The 20,054-nt window shown below is 40.8% G+C and overlaps 2 protein-coding genes across 2 annotated transcripts; one reads left to right on the forward strand and one right to left on the reverse strand.

The window, feature by feature from the left end:
• Positions 1-944: 944 nt before the first annotated feature.
• CCDC176 (coiled-coil domain containing 176) lies at positions 945-9,274 on the forward strand (the record flags this gene model as incomplete). Its single annotated transcript, XM_009577095.1, is given in 8 exon segments — positions 945-1,010; positions 2,749-2,892; positions 4,002-4,159; positions 4,274-4,418; positions 4,831-5,330; positions 6,822-6,926; positions 7,508-7,576; positions 9,181-9,274. Coding segments are annotated over 8 exon segments (1,281 nt in total), but the record flags the coding sequence as incomplete, so codon positions are not given.
• Positions 9,275-11,179: 1,905 nt separating this feature from the next.
• Positions 11,180-19,471, reverse strand: ALDH6A1 (aldehyde dehydrogenase 6 family, member A1). The gene is made up of 11 exons (XM_009577094.1): positions 19,418-19,471; positions 18,976-19,050; positions 17,440-17,601; positions 16,763-16,841; positions 15,909-16,211; positions 15,090-15,211; positions 14,651-14,840; positions 13,776-13,957; positions 12,129-12,308; positions 11,831-11,929; positions 11,180-11,389 (listed from the first exon to the last, which is right to left on the reverse strand). Exons 1-11 carry the CDS (start codon positions 19,469-19,471, stop codon positions 11,285-11,287), a joined length of 1,551 nt encoding a protein of 516 aa, XP_009575389.1. The 3' UTR covers positions 11,180-11,284.
• Positions 19,472-20,054: the final 583 nt, after the last annotated feature.

The raw sequence follows: 20,054 nt of genomic DNA on the forward strand, positions 1-20,054 counted from the left end.
CGAGGCCTCGCCCCGAGTGCCCTCCCTGCTTGGGACCGGCTCCCGCGCGCAGGAACAGGGCGTCCAGTTTTGCTCCCCCCCCGAGCAAGCGGGAGGGCAGTATACCGGGACGGATTCAGGGGAGGGCACCGACGTGGCCGGGGGCTTCAGCGCGTGATGAAGGCGGCTGAAGCGTTTGTTCAGCTTGAAAAAAGAGAAAGTTAAGGGGGAATCCGCTGGTTTTAGCTACCTGGAGAAGGTTTTAGAGAAAATACAGCCAAACTCTACTCAGAACACAATGAAGAAAAAGAAGCCCTACACTGTAGCTTCCATTTCCTCCATCGCAGATTATTTCACTTTAGTCCAATTCCTACTTTTCTAAATCCAAGTACTAAGCAAAACCCTTTTTCAGTTAGAAAAAGAAACTGAAAATGGAAATTAAAATTAAATTATTTTGATATCCTATTTATTGGATAGGAAGATATAAAGCTCTGGTCCCCAGGACATTGGTGAGGTCAAATGGTAGGAGACCATTTTCTTGTTCACATCCCACCGTTTTCTTTCAGCCTATCCAGTGAGAAGATCTTACTCAGACCTTTTTCCAGCTGCCTGTTTTTCTCCCTGTATCTGTCTCTCCCTTTCTAAACTGCTTCTCTAACACTGCACCACTATCCAAAACAGAAAGGAAGAAAACCCTCTGTCCACGTAGTTTTAATTCTTCAGTAGAGTCAAAGATCTGTCTGTATCTAATACATGTGGGTTTTTATAGTTTAAGCTTATGTTATTTCCTATGCTTAACACAAATCAAATGGTTTTAAACATGGTTTAATTGACCTGAACACTGCAAACGAGGGGCCTTTCCCCTCTTTCTGTGTCTTCTCATAATTAAATTTGAAGAGATGAACACAGCAAGGATACTTTTTCCTCCCCTCACAGTTATTGTTTCTTTATTTCTCTTTTCACAGATTGAGAAACTGAAGCAGGAGCTGATTGATTTGAAACAGCAAGTGCAAGAAGAGAAGAAGCAGCTGGTGAATGAGCTTTTCTCTTCGTCCTCAGAACGGGATCTTCTGTGCAGGCTGAATAGCAGTTCTGATTTTAGTATGACAACAAGTTATGGCAGTTAACTGTTACAGGTTTTGATGCAAAAATGTTGCATGAAGAAAGAACTTGAAAAAAACAATGGTGATGTGGGAGTTCTCCCATGACTCTGTAGTATTATTTCAGATAGTAGTAGGAATATTTTATAGCATCTGAAATAGTATTAGGAACCGGCTGGGTAATGGTGAGGCTAGAGGCACAGCAAAAACGGTTTCATTTTTACTGAGATAAACAATAGCTACCTTGAATTCTTTTATAATTCTCCTTCATTCATTGCTGTTGAACCAAGAAGTCTTAAAAAGAACTGAGAAAATCATTATCTCTTAATCTGGCTTCAATAAGAAACACAGAACTGTGGTCATCTGCACTTTAAGACAGCTATCTCGCATCAAGCAGACTCCACAAGGAACTTTCTCTCACCCTCAGATTATAAAGAGCAGAAAAGGCTATAGATGATAGATGTGGTGGGTTGACTGTGGCTGGACTCCAGGTGCCCACCAAAGCCGCTCTATCACTTCCCTCCTCAGCTGGACAGAGGAGAGAAAATATAATGAACGGCTCATGGGTCAAGATAAGGGCAGGGAGATCACTCACCAATTACCGTCACGGGCAAACCAGACTCGACTTGGGGAAATTAATTTAATTTGTTGCCAATTAGAAGTCAGAGTAGAGTAATGAGAAATAAAAACCAAGTCTTAAAACACCTTCCCCCTATACCTCCTTTCTTCCTGGGCTCAACTTCATTCCCGATTTTTCTACCTCCCGCTGCGTGGTGCAGGGAGACGGAGAATGGGGGTTGCGGTCAGTTCATCACACATTGCCTCTGCTGCTCCTTCCTCCTCACACTCTTCCACTGCTCCAGCATTTGGTCCCTCACATGGGAGACAGTCCTCCATGAACTTCTCCAACGTGGGTCCTTCCCATGGGCTGCAGTTCTTCATGAACTGCTCCAGCGTGGGTCCCCCACGGCGTCACAAGTCCTGCCAGCAAACCTGCTCCAGCATGGGCTCCTCTCTCCACGGGTCCACAGGTCCCGTTGACCTCCATGGGCTGCAGGGGGACACCCTGCCTCACTATGGTCTTCACCATAGGCTGCAGGGGAATCTCTGCTCTGTTGCCTGGAGCACCTCCTCCTCCTCCACTGACTTCGGTGTCTGCAGGGTTGTTTTTCTCACTCCTTTCTTCCCCCTGCTGTTGCGCAGCAGTTTTTCCCCTTCTTAAATATGTTATCACAGAGGTGCTTTGCTGATGGGCTCAGCCTTGGCCAGCGGCGGGGCCCGCTTTGAGCCGCCCAGCGGCGGGTCCACCTTGGAGGCAGCTGGCATTGGCTCTATCGGACACAGGGGAAGCTTCTAGCAGCTTCTCACAGCAGCCACCTCTCTAGCCCCTCTGCTACCAAAACCTGGCCACGCAAACCCAATAGAATGATATTATGGACTTTATGCTTTAAACTTACTATTCATTTCTAGACTTGTTCTTTCACTAGAAGGTAGCTTCTGCTGATTTTGCAGCATTTCTTCTAATGATTAATTCCTTGTGTTTTTTAAAACACTGCAGCTCGGTATAATTTCAGACTTTCAGTTCTGTGTGCTCTGTTTTATGTTACAATATTTGATGATTGGTTTCTCTCATTTTGTTTCCTTCTTATTGAGAATTTCTGTTTTGCAGGCAGACTATTATGCACAACAAATAAAGGAACTGGAAGAGAAATTTCAGAAAAAAGTCGGAGAAATTGGCCAAATTCAATTAGAACTGAAATTAATAAAGGAGTTCCACAGGGAGAAAGCAGCTCTGGAGAAAGAGCTGGAAGATGTAAGTTTGTCACAAATATGCATTTGCAATATTTATTTAAAAAGCAACTTTTCTGTCTTCATGGCAGCATAGAGTTTGGGGGTGGAAGAGAACAGACATGGCCAATCTACTGGATTGTTTTCTTTGCAGTTTACAGCGTGAGGAAAAGGACTAGGTTGATAAAATGCAAGTTCTGTAGCCAGAACTCACTTCTGTAATGGTCCAGTGCTGTAGGGTTGTTTTTGGTTTTTTACATAGTAACATAAAATCATACAAACATATATGTGGATGGACTAGAGCACCTAGTACACACTTTAAAGGTATGTATGGAGGAGCTAGCAATTGACTATAAGCAGTATAAGTCTGACTGATTTCTCACTACTCAGCTCAGTTAGGATGTGAACGCTAGTATTGTATCATCTTTTCAACCACATAAGCCATTTAGAATGTAAAACTAGGGACTGTCTTTCACTAAGCACTTATACAACACATAACCTAATCAGAAATACTTTGGAGCTGTCATAGAAATATTAAATAGTAGTATTGACTGTAAAACATTTCAGCCTGGGATAAAAAAGTATCCTGGTTGACTGATGACACGAAATGTCCCTTGAGCAATGTAAGTGCCTTACTGACTCAGCTCTACTGGAATTTTTTTCAACCACAAGAAGGGGCTTAGAAACAACACCAAATGCTTTCTGTGGAGACAAATGATTGGTCAACAGCATTTGGATTATTAATGTATAGCTGCTTTTAAGTTAATATATCAAATGCCAGTTAAGCATTTTTCAAAGAACGCTTGAGGTGTTGGACTTTGAATGATCTTGATGACTGAATGAATAGACAAAGTAAAGCACATTTCTAAAACTAAGTATTAAACAGAGTGACAGTATGTGAATGACTGTCAGTGGTGTGAAAATGTGGGCACAGGTGAACTATAAAGGGGAAGCAAAGCAATAATACAAGTCAGAAAGTTAAGTGAATTTTATAGATAGTGTAAAAAATTGATGAAGACTGTGGGTAGTGCCAGGAAAGACTACCAAATTCCTTCTTGAAGAGTACATCCATACTTTTTGTTATATGGCTGAAATAAAACGCCATTATTAAATAAATTTTATTTTTTATCATAGTTAAAAGAGAGTATGGAGATTTCAAACAGGAGACATCAGGAAGTGGTTATGAGATTGGAGAGGAGGTTTGGTGAAGAAAAGGTAAAGACTGACAGGCAGTTAAAGAAACTTTTATTAGAAAAAAATGAAGCAAAGCTATGAAAACTTGGTACAGACCCGTAAGAATTTTACAGCTTAGCTCTGAAATTAGGACACTGAAGTATTGATTTTAATATAAAAAAAGCAAGAAAGGTTGTGATTAAGGCTCTTGGATTTTGTTTCCCTCTGTTCAGGCAGCTGGACAGCACTGGGGGAGAGGTGTTTAAGGAGAATATTCGTCTTCACAGTGCATTTGCTTACCAGCTGAGAGAGACAATGGAATTGCAGAAAATCAAACAGAAGTTAGAAGAGGACAAAACTCTTCTGTTAAAGGAGAAGGTTTCTGCTCTGGTTTTAATTCTGTTTCATTCTCCTCCAGGAAGGGGTACATCTGCATACGGATGTGAATTTACTGAGACTAACCTCTTCCTGGTCAGACGCCTCCGCAGTTACTGAATTCGGAGTTGTCTGAAGAAGAGCACTTATTCTATCTTAATTATGGAGGAGAAGGAAGGAAGAGTTTCCTATGCTAGCCCATTAAGAATAGGTGTCTCTGCAATGTATACTACATACCAAGCTTTCTTTATCTGGCTTCTCTTGAAAACAAAAACCTGATCCCAGAGAAGTATTCACTCTCGAGTGTGAAGGTGCCAGCATGTTTACTACATTGTCAGTGTTGAGGGGGAAAAAACCACCTCCAGATTTGGTGCAAATGAAATAAAAGCCCAAATAATTTCTTCTCATCTTTTAGGAAACCAATGAGGGTTTGATTCAAAAAAAGATCCTACAGATCAGTTGCCAGAAAGCACAGATTAGAGATCTGCAGCGCAAAGTGGAAAAGCTGAAGATGGCCGTATGTCGCATGACCAGAGAATCCATGAGAGAGACTCAGAAAACACAGCATCAGGTGCTGATAGAAAACCAGGCAAGCATGGTGGAGATCAAGAAACTGCAGCAACTACTAGAAATGAAGGATCGGGAGATGAACCGAGTGAAGAAACTAGCCCGGAATATCTTAAATGAGAGGACTGAGGTGGAAAGGTTCTTCCTAGATGCTCTGGAACATGTGAAGCAGGAGATCATATCCAGTAGAAAGCACTATAAGAAAAAGGCCCAAACTGCCTATTACAGAAAGATGATGGAGGCATGTGCAGGGAAGGAAGAATTTCCCAAAATCAAAACATTCAAAAGCAACAAAAATAGCACAAATAGTGTGTACAGAGACCTAGAGGAAGCAGAGAAATGCTACTGGTATTGAAACACCAAAACCTAATGTCTATCTTCCTAGCACACCTGAAAAAACCCTTTGTGTGACAATATTGTCTAGATTTGGAATGCTTGTGGAGGCTTCTGTAGTGAGAATAACTGTATGAGGTGTAATATCCTATCAATTAGAAATGACCTTGTGGGCACCTAATTTCAACTAGGCTATCACTTTTTGGTCATTATTTCTATGGATTAAATTAAAGATAAGCTCAAAAGAGTTCTTTACCTATTCTGCCGTGTGCTATGGAATTTGCCATAGAACTTCTCGTATGGATGTGCTTCCGCAGTTTCCTTTTAATAATTATTGTTACTTCTTTAATCTTTTTGGTTTTATAGGCATTGCTCTTCTGGCATTGCTCTTTTGCTTTTTACTCACTCCAGTGAGCTAACAACACTGAAGCCTAAAAATACAATTGAGATGCTAACAGCTCTTTATTATTTTGCTGATCATTTTAACAGAAACATCTGTGGATGGCAAATCCAGCCTTTTTTCAACTGTTGTTCCATATATGTCAGAAGCCTCTGCTTTGCATTGTGCTTTCAATGTTTTCCTCAAGCTTCATAATAATCTAAAAATTAAGCCATTACATGAAATAGTCACCGACATATCAAAACCAAGATCACATGCAGTACAGTACTGATTGACAGGATTACATTTTATAGTGAATAAAACAAAATCTCAGATTTATAAGTGTGAATATCTCAGAATTTGTATTAGGATGCAGCTTAGTTTAAATTAGGGCTACACATGCTGCAGTGGCCAGGATTACAGGTCTCCAACCTCCTGCTAGAAATCTGTGCCTACAAACTGCAGCAGTGTCCAGGCACTTGGATTTTAAGCCATAGGGTTAAGGTCCCTCATAGCTGAAGTTTGCATACATCCTTGCTGAGAGATCAAAATTATCCTACTCCCAAATAAAATGTTTGCTTAGTATGCATTGGCTATTGAATAACTAGGCGACACACAATCAGTCAGAATGCTTTGTTCAGTTCAGGTTATCTTATCTCAAAAATGATACAGCAGAAACACTTCGTGAAAAATCAGAGGTAAAAGTTGTTATTGAGATCTAAGGAAGCTTCTCCTTGGAGCAAGAGAAGGGAGAGACTGGAACTGAGAATGAAAATTGGTTATATGTATTGACCCTTTTATTTATGAACAGGAGAAGCAAGGGAAGGACAATGTGCTTGAAACTAATACACATTAGTACTAACCCTCCCCCTCCCAGTATTTATAACCACTACACGTGTAACAGAAATCATTGGTTTTGTTCTACTTAGTTTAGAGAGCCATAGATTTAGAAGTCGAAAAGACAGCGCTGCATGCCTAGATTTATTTTTTGAATTTACATGCTATGAATAGCTGAACAAGAGCAATGCAGAGCTAGCATTTAAAACCTGTTTTACACATAAAGAATCCATGAGAGATATGCCTTTGAAACTTTCTTCTAATACATCGATCTTTTCTATGTTTTTCAGGGAAAAAATCCAGTTTGAAAAAGTGGATATCAGTGAGTTGACATGGGAACAAAAAGAACGTGTTCTGCGATTGCTTTTTGCCAAAATGAATGGCACAAATCCATGGTAATACTCTTGTTTCTTCAGTAGGTGAATGCTGAACTTTCCCCGTTACAGGAGCTGGGCTGATAACTCCAGGTCAGGGGATTGCAAGAAACCCTGAATCTAACATAAGAATCTAACTAACTGTGTGGCTTGGTATGAGATACTTTAACCTTTTGAAAAAGGTGATTTAATCTTTTGAAAAAGTTGACATGCATGGATTTAACTCCTTTTATCAGTATTTGCCAACATACAAGAGCACACATAAAGCTGTAGAGTATGAAAGCTTGAGGAATGGAATACAAACACTCATTTTAAGTTGACTTATGATTAAACCCAGTTTTTTAAAAAAAAGTTTTTTGTTTCTCCTCATTCCCTTTTAATTGTAATTGATTTTGCCGTAAAATACAGAATTCCATAGTGAACTGAATTCATGTTTGATTCATAGTGCTGATTTTGGACAGTGTACGGCAACAGCTCAGGTGCCCTGGCATTTCTTGCTTGCTGTCTGTTTTAGAAAACAAGTTTGGTGTGGGATTAGAAACCTGGCTGAGCGTCAGTCACCCTTAGATGACAATTACTTTGCTCTTGTGTCTTCCTCACAGGAAATACACCAGAGTTTTGGCTACTTCAGCTCCAGCTCCTGACGATACTAAAGAAAAAAGCAAAATTCGGTAAGATACCAAATTATATCACATTATCTAATATCTCCTCAGTTCTGGTTATATATAAATGGATGCAATTGTCTCTGTCATCCTTCCCACTTTAGAATACTTTGGCTTGTCTGAAGATCTATATTAGTGTGCTTATACACAAATAAATGTATGTGTGACAAGAAAGATGAATTTTTTATTTATTTTGAAATTTCTGGTCATGTTTATCTTTTAGCAGCAGGCACTTAGACTCTGCTCTCATGAAAATAAATTGATCTCATGCTCCCTTAAAGCCTCTTCTTATTGAAAAGCAGTTTTATTATTTTTGGAGGATTCTCTTGTGAAAGGCCACGATCATACAAGGAGGCGCGTTTCAGCTAGCATAGCAAGTTTTGATTGAAAAGCAAAATCTGTTAAGCTGATGTTGCGTTCAGTATAGAATCACTTTGAGATAATGGACCAGGATGAAGATTCATATGCCTGATTTTCAGATATAGACTCAGATACAACTATATAGCTAATTATAACACTCCAAGGCAAGCAATATCAACTTACACTGGAGGAATAAGTAGGGAGGGATTCTGGCATGCCATCATGCCAGACATGAGGCAGTCAAGCACACAAACCAAAATGTAATAGTCAGACGTCAAATGACCAGATAAAAGTTCATAAGCAGGAGCCCTGGAGGGATTTATATGGAAAGATGAGAGACACCTCCTTTGGAGAAGGAGACCGCCACGTCCAGAAATGGGAGTGGAAGTGAGTTGTAGCCTTTTTTTGCACAAGACGGGGAAAAAAAAAGAAGTGGAAGTCACAGGGCCCAATGCTCAAAGGTGGTTAAACTATTTTAACATAAATTTTGGACTTGAGAGTATCAAAAAGCTTTAAGAATCTAGACTGCAGTGCCTTCTAGGCAAGAAACAATTTTTAACAGGAGACAAAGGGTTGACTATAAAATTGTATTTTAATAGAATCTAAAGAAATTTATTATGAGATATTTTATACTTAGATTATATTTTTGTATAATACAGAAGATATATTCTTTAGCTTTTTTTTTATAGTGAATGTTGAAATAAAAAGGAGAATAAACAGGTGGGTGGAAAGCAGTAACAGCAGTGAGATGAGGCAGGTACATAATGATCAGTCAGCATCTGCAGCTTGATCTAAAAAGGGATTTCATTAACTAAAAAAGGCAGATACAAGATTTGTATTTCTAGTACAATTATTTAAAATAATCTCTTTAAAAAATGCTGCTGGAAATGCAGATGATCAGAAAAGATGTTTGTGCACAAATGAAAAGATTGTACAAGTGTCTAGAACAGGCCTGGAAAAAGTGCAAGGATACTTCTGCAATTCTTCAGGGAGCAGGGTAAGCTTGATAATAAAGACTGTTTTTGTTACAGGAGAAGCTGGATTTTAGAATTTCTAAAGGAAAGATATAATGGGTTTTAATAGGACAATAGAAAAGTCAGAATAGCAATATTGATTAGGAAGAAAATTAAGGCGTTTCGAAAGTGAGTAACTATAGACAATATTAGAGGCTGTTAATTAGTATTCCTTTCCCAAGTGTATGAATGAATGCCGATGTCTTAATGGTGATTTACCTAGAATATTTTACCTTGCAGCACAGAAAATACTTCTCCCAACCTAATATTCATTACACAGCAGGCCGAATTATCAGATTCATCATCTTCTGCAGTAATCCTTCTGCATATTTAGATGTTAACACCACAGACAGGGCAAGGCAGCTGTACACCTTGCATGAACAACAGCCACAGCAATTACCGACTCATCTGCACTTTTCATTTGGAAGTTATCTTGTGAGCAAAACTGTGAATTCTAAATCTGTCTGCTCCACTGCTGCTTTGACTACGCGTTTGAAATCCATCTGAAATATAGTTATTTTCCTCCTTCTTAAAGTAAAGATTTTATTCTTTCCTAAGCTAGGAGCTCGGATGACCCTGTACAGAGCACTAGCATTTGGACTAGTGGTTAGAACTCTGTATATATGTGTTGCTATAATTTGATGAAGATACATTTTCAGTTTGTGATAAAGTCATTTACGTGAAGCTTAAGAGTTTTTGTGATCAAATGATGTGTATGTGGAAACAAAAACAAGGCATTCCTTGAAATGCTGTATGAGGAAATAGGTACAGAGGTCCTTGAAATACTATAAAAGGAAGATGTATACATGGGTTACAGGAGTCATAGACCAGCCTCTGCAAAGAAGGGAGTAAAGTCAACATCACACCTGTATAATGTCTTACCAAGGAACAGTCATATTCTGCAGAAATGTATTAGCATGTTTTTAATTTGTAACTAAATTGCAAGGTGAGAATTTCCCTGTAGTGTATAGCAGAGGAAAAAAACCAAGATACAAACATTAGTGAATGCACAGCAATTGCACTAATAGATAACTGTCAGTTACAACGCATCTTTACCAGAAGGCAGGATACAAAATGTTCACATTCAGATTGTTTAATTAGAACAAGTAATGGTTACAATCATTAGAGTAATATTATTTTTCGTGGGTGCTTGAATGAGTTCCCTGCGGATCCCTCATGGCTGCACGATCTTCCAGGAACCAGGAATAAAAACATAGGCTCTCCAGCTCCAAATGCACAGATTCTTAAAAACAGGATATACCAAGTCTTATCCTTCTCTAGTAAGGGGACCTGCAGTCCCTAAAGAATGTGACTGTGAGCAAATGTGACAAGGAGTCAATCAATCAACACAAGAAATACAGCTATAGTCAGGAAAAGAAACGAACAGAACAGGCCTGGCTGCTTTGTGATTAAAAAACGTGTTCTTTCCTCCTACGTGTTCTTCCCGTCTACTTACTCTTCCTTCCACCCAGACTCACATGATGCTGTGACGCGAAGATACATATACATGCTTATGTTTCTGCTTCCACATTTTCGTTATGTTAGAGGACCTGTAGGCACGTATCTGTTAGCACAGTAAAAAGGCACCAAACAACTTTCAGGTATAACGGAATTGACAGCAAGCTGGAGAATACAAGCCACATGCACAACAGGAACAGAAGTTTTCAAGCTGTCAGAGGCATGGTAAAGGTCACTGTACCATACAGGAATTTTTTTATCCTCAGACAAGCAATCAAATATGCTTTCCTGAAAAATCCTTAGAAAGCTATTTCCCAAATGTTTTGGAAACTGCTCAACAGATGAAAGACTGACATTTTCAACACTGAAACTTGCTGTCTTCATTGTATGTAAAGTCACTTCTATGAGACACCCAAGGTGTCCCAGTTATGTCACTCAAAATGAGTACTCATCTTTGAGTAAGGTGAACTCAAAATCTTAAGATGTAAGATAAAGAGGTAAAGAAAACTGCTACAAGATGTACCCAGGAGTGAGTCACTAAGGCTAAAGATATTGAAGTGGAAACCAGAGTCATGTTCAAGTTCAGAGGGTCTGGAAAGCAACACAAATTAAGACCAATCTCACTGTCTGCCCTTTCCATTAGATAAGGTTGTTTCCTCTGTGATAGGTTGCAGGAAAAAATTGAGTTCAGCTAGCCAAAAAACACTGACAGCAACAGAAAACACAGACTGTGCGTTACATGAGCCTGCCTGATCTGCACAGAAACAGAGGTCCTTGAGAAAATGGAGCTTTCTATTCATTCCCAAGGAAATTATGATAGTCAGGACAAAGCTGGAAAGTGCAGCATAGGAGAAGGGCACTAGGAACGGCATCTACAAAGGCTGATTTAGTTTCCCATAGTTGGCATAACCACAGCAGGTTTGGTAACGGTGGCATCTTCCTCTTTCCATTGAGAAATGATAGTTTTCAGTTGTGTATAGAACTGTACTCCCTGGAGGAAAGGAGAGATACAACGATCAGATGTTTGGCGTTATGAATTCTTCAGGTCTGCACTTGTGGTGTACCAAACAGTTTTTTCTTTATCTACAGAGGGTCGAGTTTTCCTCTGTGGGAACAATTCCTGTCAGGCTGTTCCTTTTACCAGTTCCCCAAAGATTCTGGTTCTGTGAGAAAGCTGGCTAGTTAGTTCTTGCTCCCTTCTCAAATCTCCTAAAAAAAGACTTGCTTTTTTATATTTAAGGGAAAAAAAAAGGAATTGGCTATTGTAACATGCATTATGGTGGCTGTGATCACTGGCTGGTCTTCAGTTTCCTAGTTGAGACGGCTTCAAAATCTCCTTACTAATGAGGTCCAGTGACCATCTCTCCATTGCCATTTGTAATGCGATTTATCACAATTCAACCCAATAGAGTACTCTCAATCCGTAAGTTACCTGCTTGCCATAGAAATTGGTGTCTCCTCTGAAAGAAGCACGAGAGCCGGTGAAAGAGAACATGGGCAGAGGTACTGGGATTGGAACGTTGACACCCACCTAAGCCAAAGGAAAGCTGCCATATTAATCACAAGAAGTAGCAGATTGCAGAGCACTCTCCAAAAGCTACCGCATTTTGTTTCCTTAAATCTGAGGCTGGGTACTGTTGGCTAAGTAGTCCGTGATTAGTCACTACAGCTGGATGGCTACCCACTGTAAACGGCGAGTACTAATAGCAACAATTCTAGCTTGAACATACCTGCCCCACATCTACTAAGTGAGAGTATTTCCGAGCTGTGGCTCCATTGGTGGTGAAGATTGCAGTTCCATTTCCATAGGGGTTATTGTTCACCATCTCAATGGCATGATCCAAAGTGTCTGCTTCCAGAACCACTAAGACAGGCCCAAAGATTTCCTCCTTGTAGCAAGTCATGTTTGGCTGCCAAGACAAACAGCAGAAAAAGCAGCTTGTATACAGGATATAATAAAAATACCCTAGTAAATAGGATATAATAAACACACATGCTGCTAATGCTCAGGATATTCCTAGGATCCCCCATCATACTGCATTGCCACAGGCCATCCTTCAGTCCTCCTTGCCTTTTCACCACTTCCCATGCCCTGCCATCTATCTAGTCCACTAAAGGGGGTACCACTTTTCATCTCCAGAGCACTTTCTGCTTTTACTGTCTGCCTAACCTCACTTACAGGTCTAGTCTTACCAAGGCTGATTAAGACCGGGATTAATTCAGGATACTTTACTTCAGTTCTTGTTGACAAAGTGACTAGAAGCTGCTAGCCTTTCCAACTCAGTGTCTGGGATTTATGTCTGATAATTAGCAACATCTGACAAATACAAAAACACCAGTTGGAGAGTACTTTAATCACTAATAGCTAATACACCAAACTACAAAACATTCATTAGACAAGTTCTAAGTTTTACGTGGCTTACCATATTATTAACCACTATATAAGAAAACTAAGAATCACAAAATCTCGGTGAAACTTTTACTTTTGAATACCGAACAATATTTATGACACATCACAGTGTGAAAGTGAAGTATTGAAATATGAAAATAAGGCAAGAAAATTCTGAGATAGATTAAAAGCCTGAATTATATAATAGCATAAAAATCAATAAAATCCCAAGAATACAAAGTACAATAGCAGAATTATCAAGATTGCTTTGCTATCATGGAATCACTCACCAAAAGGCCCACGAGGAACTGAACACTTAAATACTAAGGAAATCATACCAGCTAATTGCATAAACAATTATGCATAAAAATTTAGGTATGAAAACTCATGTGGATGTGTACCTGGTAAAGAATATTCCCCCATAGTAGTGTCCATCTGTTGCACACCATGCATTATGTTGAGGGGCTGACTCAACAAAGTTGTGAATATATTCAACAACAAAGAGATTTTGTACCTTATCCTGTACTATTCTCGTGAAGATTTCCACAAATATTTAACTTCTGTTTCTGCAAATCCTTAAATTGCAAACTGCAGGAGTGTGTAACAGAGGTAGGAAAATTGCAAGTTTGGCTATTCATCATACTCTTCCTTAGGCATCTGCTGCTGGCCATTACTACAGATAGTACACTATGCTCAATGGACATTCAGTTTAACACAGTACAAACTGCCCATATCTTCTTTTAATTGGCTGCAATCCGTTCAAGTTAAGACCATTAACCTCATTCAGAGTATGTTGCACTACCACAAATTCTTTTATCACCTCCACAACAGCGTTACAATGAGCACTTCACTGGAATTGTGCAAGGGAAAGCTGAGCCATTTATAGGCTTTCTACCTGGTGATTATTGATTACTGACTGATTTGGGTAACCCATTTTTCAATTGACCCTGCAATATACACTATCAAGCGCTGGTTTTGGTCATTTTACCTTGACATTGGCAAGGATCGTTGGCCCAACAAAATTGCCATTTTCATAGCCCTTCACTTTGATATTACGTCCATCCAGAAGAAGGCTGGCACCTTCTTTTACTCCTTTCTCAATCAGATGGCAAACCCGTTCCTTAGCTTGGGGACTGATTAGAGGCCCTAAATCTGCTCCAGGCTGGTCTCCTGTGAAGAGGCAGAGACACCAAGTTTTTAATCCTGACAGCTTCCTCTTCACAGGCATCATGGAGGTAACTACACTGGCAGGAAAAACATGAAAATCCCAGTGTTTCCGAGACACAGAACAAAGATTTGAGACATTAATGAATAAGAGTAATAGTCTGCAACTCTCATAATCCACAAATAACAGAAGTTGTAAGCATAATTTTAGATCACCAGGAAGCCAAAATTCAACAACAGGTTCTTCTCAGAAAGGAAACTTTTCCCCTTTGCAGGAACATAAAGAAAAGATAATTCTCCTAGAATTAATAACAGTCTAGTTTTTCCAAAGCACTTGTTTCCATTTTTCCTTTTTTTGCATGCTTACTACAAATTGGAAGGATCTCTATGTGAAGTTGCTATATAAATGGTAGGTTTGAGTTAAACGTAGAACATAACCTCAAAGGTCCAGTTAAAACAAGACCGATCCTGTAAACCTTGCATCAGAATCATACTGCCAAGCCCTCCTACGTATTCCTAACTCCAAGTCTAGGGCCGTGTTTCCCAATCCAGACAATCTGCTAGCTCCCACCCCTACACATCAAACCTATGGTGCCAATAGCTCCAAGGGACACACCGTAGTATGGCAGATACACCAACCTAAAAAGCTACAGTTGTACAGAAGTGAAGTACATTGTAAGAAATTACCACAATCTGTACCTGCATTTACACGTAGATTCTTGGCTCTGTCCACAAGCTCTGGCAGCCATTTCTGAGCTTCTCCCACTAGAATTGCTGTAGACAGGGCCATGCAGCGTTGGCCAGCTGCTCCAAAAGCAGCTCCAACCAGCTGGTTCAAGGTGTTCTCTTTATTGGCATCAGGCATCACCACACCATGGTTCTTGGCTCCCTGAAATACAACACATATACAGTCTCCCATTATTAACCACCCCAGCCCACTTCTTCTCTAGCTCTCTGGCAGTATCTTCATATAGTAGCTATGACTCTGATACCAACAGGCTGACAAGAAGGGCAGCCTCATCACTTAACTATCAGTTGCAAAGTCAGCTTCTGCTGCTGAGTGATGTGGTCTCTCTTAACATTCACAGAAGGCAGAGGCAGTCTATGTGCTGAAGTGTGCTCCATTCAGAGGCATTACCATGTTGGCCTGGACTCTCTTGCCATGCCGGGATCCTCTCTCATAGATGTACTCGCCAGCCTGATTAGATCCCACAAAGCTGATTGCTCTGATATCCGGATGGTCACAAATGAAATTCACAGCTTCAAATAGGAAATAATACATTATAACTGTGGTGCACAAATGCTTCCATCTGCTCCCATCCCCACAGTGATAAATCTATGTATCTTTTTTCTATCGAAATTCTTGCCTCTGTGTTTCCTACAACTGAGTTCCCCCACTGCCTGTCTATGCTAATTTCTCAGCATGTGTACTCCTGTCCTCATACACCTGGGTCTCTGCCATCTCTTCACGCTTTCAGCATCTCCTAAGGTGCCTGAGCGATGCCGAAGTGAAGTTACTGTTGTCTGTTTGTATCCTCATGCTCTGAAGCTACTTGTGTGCTGTGAAAAATATCATGTTAGGAGCTAGAATACTGGCATCCACTGCATATTCAGTGAGGCATTTAATTCTTGTTTAGGCTTCCTTGGGAAACCAAGATGATTTATCTACTTATTTCAGTTGGAGCTTAGGTTGCTAAACAGAATTTGAGCACTTACATGCCTTGGGAACTCTGACCCCAGCCCCCAAAATCTTGTCTACCATATCTCCTGAAAGATTTGGTGCAAGATGGCAGAGAATCTCCCAGTCACTTCCCTTCATTTCCATCAAAAGGGCTGAAGCATCTGTCCAAACCTAACAGCAGCAGTATCAGACTCTCCAAACGGTACCTCCACTGAACATAGACCACAACACAACACTTAGACACTCCAGCCATCTCCCAAGAAGGGCTATTATTACCTTCATGTTGTCCATGGATGATATTCAGCGTCCCATCAGGGGCTCCAGCATCCTGGAACAGCTTGGCAAGGAACATGAGTGCTCCTGGTACACGCTCAGATGGTTTCATCAAGAAGGTGTTTCCACAAACCATAGCCATGGGGAACATCCAAAGAGGAATCATGGCTGGGAAATTGAACGGTGCAATTCCTGCACACACGCCCAGAGGCAGACGGTAGGTGTAAGTGTCCATGTCTTTAGTGATGGAGGGCATGGTCTCTCCCAGTATGAGGGATGTCACACTGCAAGCATGTTCAACCACCTCTGCAGCAGAAAGGGCAATATGCCACTGGATGACCTGTTAACAACTAGTCCCCGAACGCCCTTCTCACCACTGCCTTGACCCAAGTCTTTCTTCCAGCCTTTTTTCCCACAACTTAAAACCCACTGTGCTCCAGAAAATCCCCAAGCACTGTGAGCTCATTGTGAATGGATTCTCTCTTGCGTGCATTATATGTCATTGTGATAGGAGCACAGACAGAACAGCCCCAGTAAAAGCAGCACAGGTATGGTATTATTGTACCACCTGGGACTCAACCTTAGACATCTGAGCACAAGCGAGAAGTTCTTATCCCTTTACAGTAATTTGTAGTCACTCCTAGGAAAAGGAAGGATCTAACAACTTGGAAATGATTTAAGGAAACTCTATCTAAAGGAACTTTTCAGGTTAGAGTTACAATTGCCCCTTTTCTTTCAGTAGGAGGCTATGAAGGGAGCTACACATACAGAATCCCGGAGCAATCAGTTGCTCAGGAGACCTCCCTTCCTATGGGTTCTCAAAGCCCCTTTTTTAACAGGAGGAGCCAGCAGCTTACGGAGGCCTCGGAACACATCTCCCTCAGCATCAGCCAGGGTCTTCCCTTGCTCATAGGTGATGAGTTTTGAAATTTCTTTCTGAAAATGGAAAACACGAAGTTTATGAATGTTAGAAAAGTGTCTGCCCATGAAATAGGGTGCAGGGATAAGACAGTTTAACGGAGAGTTGAACATCACAATGCACAGACTGAACAGAACCTGGAAAAGCCTACAATGACTGATTTGCTCCTTGTAGACAAGAAGCCAATAAGCCACACAGGTGACATCTTAGAAAAAACAACCGTGGGTTGGCTTGTATTCTACAGCTTTGAGGTGTCACACCACGGACACACCGAAAAAGCAATCAGGAAATCCAAAGACATAGTAACATACTTCTCTCACTTGTCTTTATCAACTGGCACATTCTCCATCAAGGCTGAAAGTTCCTCTTGTGGTCTTTTGGTAAAGGGACAAATGCAGAATAATATTCCCTAAGAAGCACTGCCTCTCTGTCCCCATTTGATGGAGAGTGCTTTGCTACACCTCACCTCTCAACGACAGTGTCTCAGTTGGCTCCTCAATCATGGCAACAATGCCTCATCAAGAACTCTGTAAACCCTCAGTCTCTCAATTTCATTCCTAAAGTCAACTGCAATGCATTCAGCAACAGCCATCACACACAGCCATGGTGTCTCACCAGATTGTCTTTGATGAGTTGTTGATAACGCAGGAAAATTTGCTGGCGACTCAAAACAGATGTTTCTGACCAGTTCCAAAATGCCTTTTTGCAAGAAGCCACAGCTGCCTCCATCTCACTGGCTGTGGCTTTTGGTACACGGCCAACCACTTCATTTGTGGCCTGAAGGAAAAAACAAACTGCATCAAAACTCAGGTTTTTCCATCTGTCCCTGCCAAGCATTCAACGGTCCTTTCACACCACACACCTAATATCCTTGTTCTACAAGGAGCTGTACTTCTGAGGGGAAAGCACAAAAGAGACTCCTTCCCTGGTGCACTCAAAAGGCCTGGGCTACAACTGGAATAGTTCTGAAAACCTGCACTCTACACATCTCAAATTAGGCACCCGGAAAGCTGCAAATGGAGTGCTGATTTCCAAGCTGGAGTTGAAGTGACTTGTCTATCTTGAAGCTTCTAGAGAGTATAAGGCAAAGGTTTCTGTGGACTGTGGTCTTTTCCCTCTGCATCATCTCCGCTCATCTGCTGTCCCTCTTGTGCATTAAATGAGGCAAGGTTCCTTTGGAAAAAGCAGTACATATCTGTGCAATTGGCAGTGATGTTAGTTTACCTAGGCCAAAGTAAGATTTTTACAAGCAACCTTAGCTCTACAGTATTTTAACTTTAAAAGCTTGTCTTTGCCAGTTTAACCTCCTTCTAATGCACTCTTAAAAATTAAGTCTGCTTTGACGTGACAAAAACATCAGGTAACTCATTAAAAAAGAAACTACTTAAAACAAGAGAAAGAAAATTAAACAAGAACATTGGTCGCCACATGGAGACCAAATGAACTTCATGAACATGGCTCGCTGCTCTGGTCACTTCCACAAAGCAAACCAAAATAGGGCTTTACAGAGAAAAGTTTTAGTAACTGCTGTCTAGGGGGATCAGAAGGGTCAGAATTCTCAGTGCAGCCTCATTTCCATTTGTCTTTGATGGAGGACTCAGACAAGTACAAGTGCTACTAATCTATGATTATTTTGTACTGCATAGCATCCAACCTGTAAATTCACTGTGAATATTGTGGCTCACAGACAGAAGCTCTCTGAAAGGAGAGGAGCTTCAGCTGTCAGGATTTTTTACCTTGGTCTGACAGTGAAATCAGTCTCTATCAGGACTTCATATTCAGCTGGCATCAAATCACACCCAGTTGATTTCACATACTGGGTAAAAGAAACCCTTCAGAAATTTGACATACTGATCACGGAGCCTTTCTATGAGGAAAAACATGTAAGTGGAGTTTAAGCTTCCTTTCCGGGGATCAGGGTTTTACTACACAGGGGAGATAAAGGAGGTCACCACTTATCCTAAGACTGACATTTCATGTGAAAAGGAAATTGAGAAGCAATTACACAGTGCTAAATCCATCTTAAGCTCCAAGCCTAAACCTTTCTCAAGAAATGTATGTACTTTCCCCTTTTGCCAAATGCTTGAACAGAGGCACAGACCCTTGTTGCACAGTGATCGCTAATATATAAGCTGAGACCATTTCACTTACCGGGTTGTGGATATCAATCCATTCAGTAGTTTTGGACTCAACAAATTTCCCATCAATGAAGAGTTTGGTTGTTGGCTGTGGAGGACAAAACACTGGACAGTGAGTGATCTTTGTCTCAAGGTGCCTAAATACCAGTGTGCCTTATTACATGCAAACCTTCATCATTTACCGCTATGCTGCCCACTAGGGAGTCTAGATCCAGTATTTACAGCAAGAACCAGCTAACTGCTTAGGCTGAAATTTTTCATGCTCTCTGCCCCATTTTTCTCTCACTTTACACCAAAATGGCCAAAATTCTTTCTAAAAGCAATTCTAGAAAAAATACATTGCTATGCTTATGTTCAGAACTATTTCAATCTACTTAATCACCCAATGTTTACTAAGTTAGAAAACTGAAAAACCGCAATTCATACACGTTCAGAAGAAACAGTTAATAATTCACCTTGTGAGAATTCCATGTACCCAGTGCACACTGTACTATGTGTTTCCTTCCCATCAAGCCACTAAGTAGGTTCATCTCTCCAGCTCATAGCTACAGGCATAAAATTGGACTTTCCTCGCTCCCCAGTTGGTCCTGCAACTAAGAGGAAGGAACCTGCATCTGCCGAGTTCACAGTGTCTGTCCTGGCAGGCAGCACAGAAAACAGAACTTTCCAACTCAGATGCAGAGGAGAGAAAAGGAAAGTTGGGAATAAGGAGTTCAGGTGAACGTAGGGCAGAAGGAAAAGCAGAAGTAGAAGCTGTAACTAGCACTGGATAGGTAACAAAACTGTATCATGCAGGAAAACAGATTGGGACTGTACAAATTAAGAAACTAGAAACTAGGAGTTGATATTGGGAGGTAAGGAGAGAACTAGGAGAAAGCGAGAACCGGTTAATTGTGCCACAAAACAGTGGCTTGGGGAGAACAGATAAGAGGAAGGGGAAACGGATCTGCTGTGTTGAAGAACAGAAATGGGACAGATCAACAGAATGGGGATATAAACGCAAATATATAAGAGGAGTCTGTGAAGAAATTAGGATGTGGAATTATGAGAGGGAGATGAGGACTGGGATGCTATCCAAGGTGTAATGAAGGG

Source organism: Fulmarus glacialis, unplaced genomic scaffold (genome assembly GCF_000690835.1).
Source record: "Fulmarus glacialis isolate BGI_N327 unplaced genomic scaffold, ASM69083v1 scaffold22164, whole genome shotgun sequence".
Taxonomy (NCBI): Eukaryota; Metazoa; Chordata; class Aves; order Procellariiformes; family Procellariidae; genus Fulmarus; species Fulmarus glacialis.

Excerpts from the sequence above, each read along its gene's own strand:
- ALDH6A1 (XM_009577094.1), bottom strand. The coding sequence starts at position 19,471 with ATGGGAAGGAAACACATAGTACAGTGTGCACTGGGTACATGGAATTCT. Across the intron at positions 16,842-17,439 it reads AACTCATCAAAGACAATCTG|AAAGAAATTTCAAAACTCAT; the intron begins GTGAGACACCAT and ends TTCCATTTTCAG. Across the intron at positions 14,841-15,089 it reads AGAGAGTCCAGGCCAACATG|GGAGCCAAGAACCATGGTGT; the intron begins GTAATGCCTCTG and ends GTTGTATTTCAG.